Genomic DNA, 15,362 nt, shown 5'->3' with positions numbered 1-15,362 from the left:
TGCGAGTGGGGAGAATGTGGGACATGAGGAGGGTCTGGAGTGAGTTGAGGTTTCGAGGTTCGAGAAGGAAGCGCTTGAACTCAGGGTCGAGGTCTCGCTCGAGAGCATGGTTGCGTGGTGCGAAGATTGTGATGTTGTGGTTGCCGACAGCTTCTTCAAGCTTCTGAAGGAGGAGTGCCTTCTCTACTAGCTCGGCGAGTTCGGTGTAGTGAGAATCCAAGAGCGCGACGAGGATGGAATTTGAGTTGATCTGAGGAGAGGTTGAAGACGATGCGGAATGGAGAAGGAATGGGACGAGGAATACGAGAATGAGGAAGAAGGAGAAGTTCTTGTGGTTGCAGACACCATAGACGGAGGTATCCATGGCGCTGGATTGAAGAAGAGGATACAGATACCGAATGCAATGAGACTTTCTTTTCTGTATTGGAACAAGAACAAGAACAAGAACAAGAAGGAGGAGAGTAAAGTGAGGGAGTTGTGGGGTATAGCTGGTGAGTCTCTTTCTTTCTTGTTCCAATGGGGTTGTGTGCAGAGACTGGTACTGTGGGGGGGAAGATGCTAGATGTAAAATGAAAAACTAGCAATATAGAAAGCATACAATTCTTTCAGTGACAGCCTGTATGTGGGGACCACACGGCAACTGGTGTGCTGTTATTATACTCACTACTCACTACTCCTCCTACTCTTTGCTTGTTTTCAAGCCACGCCAAACCCGCTTTTTTTTTTATCCTCTCCTCTGTTTAACATGTGTAATCACCAATAATCTATTCGGTTAGTAAATTCATTTTCCTGAACCCATGCAAGTGTCATGTTATACCATGTTCATGTTGCATGTAGCCGTAGTAACTCCTTTTTTAAGTCTTTCAATATTGCCATGATGCATATGAATGTTGCTTAATTATTGTTACATAGGGTAAAAAGGAGGGCAGGCCAAAAAAACGTGTTATGTATGGTGTGGATTGTATTTGACTATTTTAAATTTGGGAAAGAAAAGGGAGAGTGCAATGTGGCAAGGTGTCGGTGTTGGAGACCATGAATGAATGATAGAGAATGGGGATGATGCATCATAGTACGCTCCCTCGTGAATTGATAGTTGGTGTTTACATTGATTGATAGCTTCCCTTCCCAGTTCCCACAAGTCTGCTTAGGAAAACTGTTTCACGCAACCATAACGGTGACTTCCCCTCCTCCGGTGGTTCCTCAGTCAATTCTCTATCTTCACTTCACCTTCACTCTCACTCTCATAGCTTAATTAGCTTCCCTCACCCCTCCACTACGTTTCTTCTCATTTTACTTCCTCTGCAAATCACCACATGCATCACGTAACACTTTGCATTTACACACAATCAATACTACCATCCATATGCGATGCTCATATTCATACAAACTTAAAATAGACACCAATATCCTCCCTACTTTCCTATCTATATTCTTAATTGTAACAATTTTTTTTTTCACATAAAATCATATCAATTTATTCATTCTTTAATTCTACAAAATGTAGTAATATCTACATCAAAACCACTAGTGTGAAAACCACAAAACAAACTTCCTGAAGCAACCTTGTGTGTGAATTTAACGTTATTATTTGTTGCCATGGGGAAATGTAATTAGATCAACAAGACTTTCGCTCTTAATGCATGAAATAAAAAAGAGGTAACTCATTATTTCGTATTCCCTTCCCTAATGTTTTTGAAACAGCTGGTTTAACCGAAATTGGGATGACACAAATCAATCATAATATGTAGAGTAACTAATTAGGACAAATATGGGAAAATGTTTCCAACTTTGGGCGCACATTCATGTCACTTATCACAGTATATGCCCATGGCTTGCCAACTTCATAAAACATTACCGGTATTAATGTATATTACATGTTACGTATGCATATATACATGAAGATAGTAACATTATAGGTTCAATCACAGCTGCATCTTTCAGATCCTTTTAACTTGTTATTGTAAAACCATAACAGACATATATTTCCATTTTGCAATCACTATTTCCAAAGCATCTGCTCCTCAGTATGTCATGTCCGGGGAATAATTAACCTGAGGACCAAAAACACTATTAAGCGATAACAACCGTACAATAACATTAACCTACTAGCTACTATTTCACAATAAGATCAATGCAGAAAATAGTCCCTAAAAGATTATGCATGAATCAATTTAGTTGCCAAGAAATTTAACACTCCAATTTGGTCGAACTGGTCGTTTATTATGCATGAATCAATGAGTCAAACTGGTCGTTACGTTAAGTTCTTATTGACTTGACCCAAAATTCCAAGTCCATCACCTTTTCACCAATAACTGATTAGTGGTTAAACCATTCTCCCATCCCCACTAACAAAATAACAGGCTAGCATACTGAACCTCCAAAATAGCCCAAATTTGTGGCCAGCAGACCAAAGGATTGAGTTTGGCCATGGTGTTTGTTCCTTTTTTTTTTCCTTCTTTGTCTAAGAGACATCTCATATCCATTGGATAAATTGCATATAAGAATTAAGTTCTTCTAAAATATCAAATAGCTAGGAACAAGTAAGATGGAGTTGATAGACGTTAAAACTTAAAAAAAAAAGATTCAAGAAAATTTCCCCCGAAATCTTACTGCCATATGAAATCACGCTAAATAACCAAAACGCTCCCCAAAACACACCTTACTTATTGCCAGTCCCATTGTAATCTCAACTATATCTTATGCGTAGCTTTGTGAAAGAAAGTATGAAAGTGGTATACCATCTCTTCAGTCTACCAAGCACATTGCCAAAACGCCCTAAAACCACTTGCACTAGGGATGCTTAACCATAAGAACCGAAACAGGTATTGAGTTTACAAATGGTGAAAAGCAAGAAATGCTGAATCTGTACAGAATCTAAAAGGTTAGACAAGGATCAGAGCTCACCTTCAAACATGAGATGATGAGGAAAGATTTTATCGACAGAAACAAAATAGAGCTCAATTCGAACGTGAGCTAGCAGAACAAGCAGCTGGAGTGTTATCATGCGATGCATTTTCTCTTCTAGCTCCCCTGTTCTGGTTGGTCACCTCTCCAGTGGGATGATCCTCCAAATGATTTGACAAAGAGGTAGTCGCAGTTCTATAAGTTGCTCTATTTTGAAGAGATTGGGATTGCACCAATTGTGTGACGCCGGCAATTCCAGCCTCTCTCCTAGCTTCTGAGCCAACTTTTGACATGGAAGAACCATGACAGAACAGCCTCTCCTTCCATCCCCTTGCGCCTTTTGAAATTGACTCTTTGTATCTTAATCACCAAGATAGGTTGAAATCAGAGAGAAGTCAAGCAGGAAATATACAGAACTAGGCACATCCACTATTCTCTAACAAACCGTACCTCATGGACAACGCACTAAATCGGGCCCGCAGAGAATCAGAAATGGACTGGGATTCTGATGGCCCTGCTCTATCTTGGTTTGCTGGAGAAGATTGCGCAATAGAGTCTCTGCAAACAAACAGTAGAATAGATTACTCCCATCCTGTATTTTTATGTTAACTAGCATATTTCCCCACTGTTATCAGATATGAAGAACTATATAAAATTACAACATTTAGAGAAAAGTGTCACACCGAACAAGTTTTCTTGGACTTAACACATTCTTTAAGGATGTTTTAGGGTCAAATGGCATTCCCGCCATTCTTCACCATCACATGCTGAATAAAAAGGGAAAACACATCAATTATGCAAATGAATGTGCTTTACCCCTTGGCTCAACTTAATACACTAAACAGTTCAGGAACTAAGAGCTGAGACAAAGATATAACAGAGCCAGGAGTGTATGGTAAATGCATAAATAGGGGGAGAGGAGTAGCTTATTGTTTTGCAAATAAATAACATGGTCACAACTACCTATCCCGAGGAGCTGAAGAAGAGCTTTGAGTCTGAAGATGTGGGATCTGCCGTGATATTTCACCTCCACGGGAAGTCATAGGACTAGATGGAGTTCCTAAAGGATTTGTAGCTGGTTCATCTCCCCCTCTAGGAGCTGATTCAGGGACTTGCGGTGAACTTGGCTGAGATGACAAAACTATAACGGGTGGATGACCATGAGCAGATGCCCTAGTTTGATGCCCTTCCCTCCGACCATGATGGTGTGATCTCCCAACTGCTGCTGCTGCAGCTAAATGTTGAATTATTCGTTGTTCAAGATCAGCATCACTTATGCCTAACTGCAGGAAGAGAAAAATTATAAGCATGATAAACAAATGGGAGAATTGTAATGTGCTTAGCTATAAGACAGCCAAACCAACACTCAATGTCTGATAGATAACCGACATGCTGCAGTCCAAAATCACCAAAGGCAGGGTGGTGAAAGATAGCAGCAGTCCTTGGTGCGATAGCCCTCAACTTCCTTTCCCGTTCTACTGCCTCAAACAGCTCTTGACTGCAAGAAAATGCACAAAAATTTAAGAACAGCATCAATTTAAAAAAAGATCCAGAAAAGTTAAATCACAACAAACCTGGTTGGATCCTTCATGCTAATAGGTTGCCAACACATAGGGCACTGAGAGCTTCTCTGGCACCTACAAAAAACAGCCCATAATAATTGCTAAAATATAATCTTCCATTTCCAATGATATAAAATAAAACATGTCTAATATGCATATACTTTTAATGCATGTGGAAATAACAAGAATATCTTTAGCAGTGAGCAGATCCTCCTCCCACACATAAAATACACAAGCAACTCAATTCACTAGCTTTCTAGTCAATGCAGTCTGTACAGAGCGTAGTTCTAGAATAAAGTCATAGCCATATATCACCTTAGCATTGACAAAAGTCAAAAGAACAAGAAACATAGGACAGCATTCTAACCACCTTAATATAAATCAATGGAATTAAAAGTTACATGAATATTCAATCAATAACCCGTTATAATTGGTGATGTTGCCATATGCAAATTCCAGACTGATTGTATGGAAAAGGGTAAATTTGAAGGACCTAAGTGTTTGTTTGTGGAGGAAAAAAAAACAACAACAGAACAAACTAACCTTGGTATGAATATCATTAAAATTTATGCTGTTAGAGAAATAGAAATTAGAAATCAGACTTCAATGTAAGTACAACCTGCCTCAAGTTAGTTACTCTCATCCTATCTATATAAGTTGAAATTTAGTTCTCTTAATCTCTCTCCTACCACTTCCCCAGCCAGTAGAATGTTTGCCTCCCTATGTCGTAACTCTCGGACCCTGCTTTAAGAGAACACCATACAATTTATATCCTTATCATAGCCATTTGACTCTAAAAGGAACCAAGCAAATCTAATATCGAGTAGGTCAACCAACATAATACACAAACTCACAAGGATATAAATGGAAAAAATAAAATAAGCTAAAATCAATCTATATTTTGAGAGAGGCACTCGAAAAAAATTATTCATATATTAAGGCATACCATTCAAGAACACATTGAAGGTGAAACTCATGCCTGCATGCAGTGGTCTGAAAAGCAACAGAGGGAGAAAAAGAAAGTGACCAAAAGTTATATTTTAGAAACGAGAGTAATTTGCAAAAGCTGAATATTACTGTCGAAGGATCACTTTCGGAGAAATCCTCAAGGCATATGCTGCAAGCATCATCACATGATTCTTGAATCCCTCCTTCGACGAAGGCCGCAGCCGAAGTCATTTGACTCTCAGCCTTGCCTTCCATCCCTGGTACCTTCTACACATCAGCCGCACAACTTCAGAGTCAGATGAATTGTTTTACAAGTGTAAGTAGAGCTCTAGAATTCGTCATATTTTGAACAAACACAAGGAAAATAAACCAAGGCATCAATAGATCAATTCTACTATGTCAAACTCCAAACCAGTTTGAAACAAGTGCATTTAACTAGTCCTCACAACAAGTGTCACCACAATCCCAAATACCAAATATTTAGTAACAAATAAATACAGTTTCTACCAGCAATACATACTATTACGCCCCAGGAATCTTCACGAAAAGCTTCTAAAATTTGAGAAGACAACTTGAACACAATTGTGTGATAAGTTAAATAATTTTTTTTAAATGTATTCCTGTTATAGAATTGTGCCTCAAACATTTGATCATCATCATCATCATCGTCGAAAATCGCGGAATATCCTTGGTAGCAAAAAACCGTTGCTAACCGCCACGAGGAAACGTCACTAATAGTACTTTCTATATTGGCATGACGCTAATGAAAAAAAGGATCACCACGCAGGACAGGACAGAACTCAAATCGACGCAGATAAAAAAAAAATGAAACCTTTGGCATGGGGAAATGTAGTAGATAGAAGCAGATACAATAATGAGACCAAAATGGAAGAGAATAAGTGGGTTTACCTCCATGGATAGGAACTTAAAGGTGTCAAGAAATAGAGGGCAGGGCCATCAAGGGAAGATCGAGGCTTGAACGCTAGAGATCCATTGCAGAGAAGAGGAATTGAGTGAGTGAAACAATTTTGATGACGATTGAAGATGAAGAAAAGGAATGAGAAAGAGAGAGAGGTGCAGAAACTTTACCTTGAGAAATGGCAGAAGTTACCTGGTCCCACCCCGCAGTATGAGAGAGGAGGGAAGAGAGAGAAAACACAAAACACACAACATAAAAATAAGAAGAAAAAAAATGGAAAGGTTTTACTATTTTTTATTTTTTTCTGTTTTTTTCACTGTAATATTATATAAGGCTCAATGCCCAACTTAAGAGAAGCCCAAATACCTTGCTTCCTTTTAAATATGCATTGGGCTATAAATAAAGGATAAGAATCACGGTGTTGGTCGGAACAAACAAGCCCAACAAATGACCCAAAAAAGGCCTTTGTTTCTCATCCCGCATTCTATATGTTTGTTTCTTTCGAAAATATATATTTATTTGAGTAAATAGTCAAAATCATTTTTGAAAAATATCTCGATCTCTATTTTCGTCTTCGAAAGATAAAATTAATCAAATTTATCTTTGAAAGATAACCAACCTGGTCGCGTTAGTCCTTCCATCATCTCCTGCGCTGAGGTGGCTAACACTCGCTGACATGGCCTGTTAACTGCCAGCGTGGCACTCGCTTAGTGTACCCTCTTATTGCTGATAAGATAAGTTTATTAAATCAATTCAAATCAGTCCCTAAATCCATGAACCCTAATCCCAAATCCAAAGGGAAGAACAAGAGAAACTTTCTCCTTGAGAATGGCAATGACTTGGTCAGGTTCTGGAGGCTTCTGATTTGTGATCCAAACAACATCAACACCAACTTTCCTTAGCAGAAAAACCAATTCCGTCAGTAACAAAGGACCACCTGAACAACAACACAGACAAAAAAATAACATTCTTTTCTTTCTTGAATTCAATTGGCGAATGGAAAAAAATGAAAGAGATGAAGAACTACCTAAAAAGGAGAGCTCGTGGGAAACCATGAGAACGAACTTGGACTTCATGAAATCAAGAGGAGAGAGAGTTTTTTTGAGTTGGAGAGAGGAGCGAATCTGATTGTCTTAGTCTATGAAGTGGTTGTTGTCGGCGGCGGTAGTGGTGGTGCAGAGAACGGAGCTGTTGGGTCTAATGAAGAGAACCATCGCAGTGGAGAGAGACAAGAATGCCACTAACATATCAGCGGCCATCTCTTTTTTAGCATTCCTATTCATGCCTGCATATGCTTTGCCATTGCTTTGCTTCTTACTTCCCAAATTTATAAATCTCTGACCTACTAATTCTACATTGTCATTATGATTCTGGTATCTAGGGTTCTTGCTGCTGCTGGATCTTTGGGTTTCAAGGTCTCGTTGCTAACTTGGCTATTAAATGCCTTCGTTTCGCAGATCAAACATATTAATTAATCCACAATTTTTAAATTCTACCACAAATACCAATAAATCTACCATCGATGCGCAGGCGATGGCGGCGTTGAAGGCATAGGCAGTGATGCGGGCAGCAGCAGGGACAACTTGGGAACATGGAATCTGCTATGGAGGTGAGGTTCGATTCCTTTGGATTTGGGATTAGGGTTCATGGACTTACGGACTAATTTGAATTGATCTAATAAACTTATCTTATAAGCAACAAAAGGGTATACTAAGCGAGTGCCACGCTGGCAGTTAACAGGCCATGTCAGCGAGCGTTAGTCACCTCAGCGCAAGAGATGATAGAATGACTAACGTGACAAGGTTGATTATCTTTCGGGGACGAAAATGGAGATCGAGATATCTTTCATGGATGATTTTGACTATTAAGTATTAACTCATACTTATTTTCACTAGGTATACTAAAAGGAAAAATAATATTACCATTTTAGAAATGACCCTGAATTATTAGGTATTTAAATGAGTGACGAAAAGTTAGTATTTTTGAATATTTACATAATTTTTGGTGTGTAAATATTTGTCTATTTTATTCGTAAATAAATTTATTTGTCTATTGTTGTTATTATAATGTTATTATTACAAATTATTATGATTTTTTTTTCAGATTTTGATAGTTATTATTATTATTATTATTATTATTATTATTATTATTATTATTATTATTATTATTNGCAGGCAAGAAAAATAAATAATTATAAAAAATAAATTATAACCTACGTTTTGCAGGTAACAAAAATGAAAATAATATTATACATAAAAATTATTTTATCTGTATTTTTTTCTAATACCATATCATTATAATTACTTTATATAGATTTATTTCAACGTACGTGTTTCACCAACATTTTTTTTATATTTAAATTAATCAATTTCATATCGATTCTTTAAAATTTTTCATATTTTTTAACCTGACTCTTGCTATTAGACTTTGAGAAATAGTGTAGAGTAATAAAAATATCTTTATATGAACTATTATATAATGCTTGATACACCTTCAGAATAAATAATTGTTTTTTATTATTAATTAAGAAAGCGAATCAACCAAGTCAAAACCCGGGGGAGAAGAAAAATAAATGAATCACTCATAATAAGATAATGTAGTTCATTAAAAAAATATGAATACATAATAAGATACAAAACAACGCATTAAGCAGACAATTATTTTAATTCGTTCTTCCGGAAAGGAAAATTCAATCAAGATGACAATTATATAATGCTTTTGCTTTGCTTGTGCATGTTGATATAAAATTGAATCAATAAAATGAAAAGAGAAGAGCGATAGATAAGATCAGAATAACCGGGGAGATCAAAGATGCCAAATATTGTCACATTCTTTATAAATTATTAAAAGGAAAAGTCTACGGACCAATAGTTTTATTGAATTTTGGCCAGCTTATAACCAGCAGAGAAAGATGAACTATTGGATGAAATCTCATACCAATCTCATACTATCAAATCATCATTGATGACTAGTTGATGACTAACAATCACAAAAATTCCTAGCCCCTAACATTGTTCATATTAAAATTATAAAGTAATCAGTTTATCTAACGATATCAAAATGTTTTAACTCATAATCAAAATGTTTGCTTTATTTTAAAATTGATCAAAATAGTCATCTGATTTTTAATCACATATCAAATTAGTTTTTCTATCAAATATAAAATTAACGGAATTACCAACATGTTAGAGCATTGAATCATCACATTTATATTATGGGGATGTTAATATAAAGACGCATAAAATATTTTTTTTTAAAGATATTTTTTAATAATTAAAATTTAATATATATAATCATTTAAATTGTGTTATTTTTGTCAAAATTAGATCAGATAAATTAATTTGATCGAAAAATCGGTAAACCAAATTTTAAATTGACTAAATTAATATTCTCTATTATTGGAGGCGAAAGCTTTTCCAATGGGAATTGGTACTAGTGAACCAGTTGCATGAAACTTTAAGATTGGTTAGACTTGCATATAGCAGAGAGGATAGAGTTGTGTGGAAATTTGAGAAACAAGGTCTATTTTCTACTAACTCCTTTGTGCAGGAACTACAGGTGAAAATGCTTCCAGAAGATATAGCAAGTTACAACTTTATTAAGACAGTTTGGAAAGGTCTAGTCCCGCCAATAGTTGAATTGTTTGTTTGGTTTGTTTTGATTGAAAGGGTCAATACAAAGGAGAGGCTGAGTCGTTTGGGAGTGGTTACTCAGGAAGATGTGACATGTGTGTTATGTAATCAAGGTGTTGAATATAGTCACTACCTATTTCTTGGTTGTGTTTTTTCTTAACAGGTTTGGTGTGCTTGGCTGTCCTTTGTTAGAAGACAATGGTCGTACTCAGAGACGCTAAAGAAACATTTTCTAAGTTGGACTGAGCTCCCAACTAGTAAACATGAGTGCAAGAGGTGGATGGTATATTTCTGTGCGTATATATGTTGCTCTATTAATAAAAGAAATACATATATACATATGCAAGAATATATTATCAAATGAAACTTGGAATATTCGTGTTTGTATGCGGATGACATTGTCTTCCGTGATAATGAAAAATAAAAAGAGGATACATGAGAGAAATTGATAGCATTCATAATACTTGACAAAGTCTAAAAAATTATTTTGTTTGAAAAAAAATAAACTACAATAAAAAAATTTGATCTATTTGAAAAAAAAATAAATTATAAATCAGACTCTTTAATTTGTATTTGATATTTTTTATTTTTTAAAATAAAAATAAGACGGTCCGAGAGATTTTGGAGTATAAAATTGTTTCGCTTGCATGGTAATTTATAATGAATTGTATATTAGTGGATTACAATATTATGATATTATCGTTAATACAATCACATAAGTACCAACGTAGCTCCTTGACATAATAACTTTTTTTAGTTAACTCGATCAACCACCCTTAAATGTCAAGGTCACTATTAAATTTATTTTTACTACTAACTTATCATAATTTCATTGAAGTGATATCACTATCTTACTATTTTTTTTTAAACATTGTGTCCCATCGACCATGAGAGTCCGCACGTCTAGGCGTCTAGCGAAAGCAACATCAAATGCCGTACAAAATATTCTTCTATTATTATTATTTATTTTAAATGAATGAAAAGTATAAAAAAAAGGGGGCATTCCGAGAATTGAACTCGGGACCTCTCGCACCCTAAGCGAGAATCATACCACTAGACCAAATGCCCTTCTTTGATTATGATTTTGTCCATTTTAAAATTAAGGTTTATAAACACACACCAAAGTGAGTAGTTTAACCCTTTTCAGGGACGCTATGGTGTACTGTGTGGACCACTATACTTTTGTAGCTCACTACATTATTATGGAGTTGTACCCGCCAGATATCCTTCAATTACTACTATCCCTAGGCCCTGCTGACTAGTGACTAGTACTAGTACTACATACATGATATTAATACATGTTTAATTAGTACTATTCCAATTTCAAGGGATATCGTATCAATATGGTAAAATAGTAGAAGCAATAACAAAGATAGCATGAGCCAAGTTTGTAAAATTCCTATATATATCAACTAAACAACTAATTTTTTGAAATTTTAAATTAAAAAATATTAGCTAGATAGGTTTGCATATTTATTAGGTAGATGGGTAGCTGGGCAGTTGTTGAAAGATTGTGTATGAGAATATAATTGGGTAATTGAGAGGGTGGGGAAGTACAAGAGGGACCGGATTGTGAAGATGGAAATGGTACAAGGAGCAACATGGTATGGTTTCCATGTTGTGAGACAAGGTGAAGAGGACCCATTATTTGAGAATGGTAGGGAGGGGTAAGTGCTTCTAACGTGGACATTTTGCACGCCCGGCCCACCCTTTCTATTGGTGGCTCTTCATTTCTGAATCACCTGGACCCTGTTCTCTTTGATTGTGACCCATAAATTTATCAACATGGGATACTCATCATATCTCCAACCTACAATATCCATCTCTTTATTTATTTAGTTAAGAATGTCCTTAAAAAACTTTGTATTTTTTATAAATATTTTTCAATTATAAAAAATAACAGTCACTTTTATGTTATAAAACGGTATTATATTTTTCAATTACAATTTCTTTTCTATACATTTTCACAAAGTTATGTTTTTTTTTTCGTCCATTGAAGATAACAAGTTTAACTTTATCTAAAAGTTATATATCAAGAAATTTACTAATACAAGAACAATATTTTGAAATTTGACAAATAAGAAAATATTATTAAAATATAAAATATATTTTTTTAAATTTTTCAATCCTTTTTAAGCAAGTATTATCAAAGTTGTAGAATTATTATAACTACCACAATGGTAATCAGTAATCAATATAGAGTCTACCATTTTAATTAGTATTTTTAAAATAATTGTTAACATGACTCATTTAATTTAATCGGTAATGTCATGGAGACATCAACTTAAAGTTATCTTTTTTAATTTATTATTCATAATTTTGTATATTTACTGTTATTCAATTATTTTAACTATAATTAAAAAATACAAAATAAAACAATTTTAGCTTATTTTAGACTATTTTTTATTTTAAAAATATTTTTAGTTTAAAAATATAATTTAATTTTAACGCAATGTTTTACACATTCCTCTAATATCATCTATTCTGTTAAGATTTAAAAAAAAACGACTTTACTCTTGTTCAAGTTGGTAAATGGGATTCATTTATGGGAGTTAAGGAGTTCATTAAATTATGGGTCTTGATTCTTCAATCAGTTAACTGCCCCTTCTCTTTTGAAAGGAAAGGATTAATGGCAGAAAGAGATTCAATTCCCGAACACAAAATTACAGAAGTACTTTATTATTAGTCAAATCAAGAGTTCATTAATTATTAGTACTAGTTGGGTCAATACTTTTTTTTGTTTCCAGATTTCACACAAAGCAAAACAAAACCCTTTTGCTGCCACACAAACCTGAAACCTGACCCCAACAACAAAGTTCCTTCATTTCAATATTACTCGTACTATATCTCATTGGAAAAACCAAGAACCAATTAATATATAACACACAAAAAATAAATGATAAAGAATCAAAGATGATCCATTTCAACACATTTCTTTTCATTTCTCAAAATGCCAAAATCCAAAACAAACAAATTTATCATCCATGACCATGATCATACCCCAACCTTCCCCCCTCCCCCCAAAAAAATTAAAAAAAATTAAAAAATAAAAAAAAGAAAATAATAAGAAGAAGAAGAAGAGAGAAAAGATCACATCTTTAAACACCTGCATCATCAAAAATATGGTTTTCTTTTTTAAACTCCATTGTTGGGCAAAGATGCATGCTTTTTGAAATTTCAACGAACATATTGAGGTTGAAAAGTGGTAAGAACATTGCTAGAGGAATCCCTGCGAGAAGAGCTCCTCCAAAAACCGGTTCCATAGAACCTATCCCACATCTCATTCTCCAAATCAATGACTTCCTTATCAGGTTGAACAAACGAAGAGTATTGCACCGCTTTCACGTCGAAATCATCGTTGGCGCACATTGGTTCAACGATTCTGAGTCTGCTCGCGTCGCAGCACCCGCACTTGCACTGGATTCTGCGCCTCGCCGCCGGTAGAGGCAGACGCCCCTTCGCCAGATTCCGGCGACGTATCCCCCGTATCATGCGGCGGCACAGCCCGAATGGTACCTTGTAAAGGGCAAGTAGGAGGACGTTGAATGCCAGGCCGCAGGGGAAGCAGCAGCAAACCGCCACACACTCCGCCGCGGTGCCGCCGACCACCTCCCCCACCACCGAGCTTCTCGACGACGAACTGTCTCGCCGAAGCAGCGGCTGCCGGCGGTTTATCGAAGGCGGGGAACGAAGCACGATCTTCATGTTCGACATCGTGATGATGGTGATAATGGAGGTTTGTGTTTCAAGATCGAAACTTTGTCGCGAAACAAATGGATTCTAACGTGGGTTTCCAGCGGCGAGGGTTACTTTCTCGAAATGACTGATCTTGTGGATACAACCCTTTTAAAAATGGAGACTTTCTTTTCTTTTCTTTTCTTTCTTTCTTTTTGGGGGTTTTTTTGTGTGTTTTTGATCAGGGTGTGGATCCTCAATTCTTGAGTAATCGAGGAAGAGTGAGAAGGCCGAGGAAAAGACCCACACCCAGATTAATATCAAATGTTAGCAACGGTTTCTGCCATTGCAGAAAACCTCCGGGGAGGAGGAGGGGTAAGAAAAGGGAAGAGGAGGAGTAAAAGAATTAAGTGTGCTATTGGTGTGGAAGTTGGAAGAGAGAGAGAGGGGTAATATAGAAAGTGGAAAGCGAGTGCTGCGGTGGCGGAAACCAATTTTAGGAAAAGATTAAGAGGGATCGGAGTTGTGTTGGGTGGTGCTTCCTACAATTGTGGGGGGGAAAACCGCTCTCAGCTCCAATGAGAGAAAATTGGGTGTATGGGTTCTGTCTTCTCTCATCAGATTTTTATTTCTGTCTATGGTGGGTACCTCTTCAATGGAATTTCGTTAACCCACCTCATTTTTCACTTCTCAACATCATTCCTCTATTACCAACAAATAACTATTTTGACCTATCAAATATTATAGGATAAATCCCATAAATAAAATAATAGGTTTAATTATTTTTTTAACCATATAGTTTTGTAAAATTTTTAATTACGTCTTTGTACTTTTTTTTTAATTAAATTATTGTACCAATTTTTTTTAATGCACTTTTTTTCTTTTATTTGAATTCTTACACCAATTTTTTTTTAATTGAGTCCATATAAAATTAAGGTAATTACTGTTAAAAATGACTTAATTGAAAAAAAAATTTAGTACAGGAATCTAATTAAAAAGAAAAAACTATAAGAATCTAATTAAAAATTTTGTGAAACTATAGAAACCAACAAAATAATTAAACCAAAATAATATTACCTCAAAATTATATAAATTTCTTAAATTAGAAATTTAGAATTGATTATACGCCACCTAAATCAGAATTGGTTACATTGGTATAATTTTGAGTTAAAATTATTTTATTTGTGTAATTTATTTAATATTATATTTTGATAAAATCATTTTAAAAGATATAACTGATAAAATAATTCTCTAAAAAGTATATTTTATTTAAAAAAGTAAACCAAATATTTAGTAATTAAATATATATATTTATATAGTCATTTTATTATTTATATTTTTTAAGATTTATTTTATTAAAATTATAATTTTTCAAAATAGTTTTAATGCAGTAAGGAGCTTCATGGAGATAATGGGGAGTTATGCTCCCCAAATATTTTATAAAATTGAAATTGTGATCACTTACTTTTTTTGGTATAAGTTGTTCAATTAATTTTTATTTTTGTTGTAAGTTTTTCACAAACTTTTTAGATCCTAGTTCAAAATTTATTATAAACACATTCTCTTCTTTGTGTGTGTGCATACATATATTCTTTTCCTTTCTTTTTAAGGTCATCAATTTTATTTTTATTTTTATTTTTAAGTTTATAATAAAAAATAATTTTATTATTTTAAAGTATAATGAACTAAATAAAATTCAACTATGAAATAATAAATAATATA

The 15,362-nt window shown here is 34.8% G+C and overlaps 3 protein-coding genes and 1 non-coding gene across 6 annotated transcripts in view; all 4 read right to left on the bottom strand.

Moving 5' to 3' along the window:
* The window catches only part of LOC107471359 (fasciclin-like arabinogalactan protein 15), a gene marked incomplete in the record, with an annotated part of 3,113 nt that extends 2,536 nt beyond the window's left edge, over positions 1 to 577 (bottom strand). The window contains 1 exon segment of the mRNA XM_021132482.2: positions 1 to 577. Within this exon segment, the coding sequence (XP_020988141.1) occupies positions 1 to 364 (364 nt within the window).
* A 1,145-nt stretch (positions 578 to 1,722) lies between these two features.
* LOC107471363 (E3 ubiquitin-protein ligase RHF2A) lies at positions 1,723 to 6,607 on the bottom strand. Of its 3 annotated transcripts, none has more exons than XM_016090820.3 (10): positions 6,504 to 6,607; positions 6,324 to 6,396; positions 5,544 to 5,681; positions 5,413 to 5,459; positions 4,479 to 4,541; positions 4,294 to 4,402; positions 3,868 to 4,187; positions 3,355 to 3,462; positions 2,905 to 3,264; positions 1,723 to 2,051 (listed from the first exon to the last, which is right to left on the bottom strand). In XM_016090820.3, exons 2-9 carry the CDS (start codon positions 6,327 to 6,329, stop codon positions 2,958 to 2,960), a joined length of 1,098 nt encoding a protein of 365 aa, XP_015946306.1. In that variant the 5' UTR covers positions 6,330 to 6,396; positions 6,504 to 6,607; the 3' UTR covers positions 1,723 to 2,051; positions 2,905 to 2,957. The 3 variants fall into 3 exon arrangements, with proteins under 3 accessions (XP_015946306.1, XP_052111785.1, XP_020988145.1); XM_052255825.1 differs by having other exon boundaries at positions 5,544 to 5,678; XM_021132486.2 differs by lacking the exons at positions 5,413 to 5,459; positions 5,544 to 5,681 and having other exon boundaries at positions 6,504 to 6,601.
* Positions 6,608 to 10,961: 4,354 nt separating this feature from the next.
* Positions 10,962 to 11,033, bottom strand: TRNAP-AGG (transfer RNA proline (anticodon AGG)). Its single transcript has one exon. It is a non-coding gene; the product is annotated as a tRNA-Pro (tRNA).
* Positions 11,034 to 12,971: 1,938 nt separating this feature from the next.
* On the bottom strand, positions 12,972 to 14,267 carry LOC107471335 (uncharacterized). Its single transcript, XM_016090777.3, has one exon. It carries the CDS (start codon positions 13,677 to 13,679, stop codon positions 13,143 to 13,145), a length of 537 nt encoding a protein of 178 aa, XP_015946263.1. The 5' UTR covers positions 13,680 to 14,267; the 3' UTR covers positions 12,972 to 13,142.
* Positions 14,268 to 15,362: the final 1,095 nt, after the last annotated feature.

Source organism: Arachis duranensis, chromosome 10 (assembly GCF_000817695.3).
Source record: "Arachis duranensis cultivar V14167 chromosome 10, aradu.V14167.gnm2.J7QH, whole genome shotgun sequence".
In the NCBI taxonomy this organism is placed as follows: Eukaryota; Viridiplantae; Streptophyta; class Magnoliopsida; order Fabales; family Fabaceae; genus Arachis; species Arachis duranensis.
Note: the sequence above shows the minus strand (reverse complement) of the source record. Positions and strands in the feature narration are given on the sequence as shown.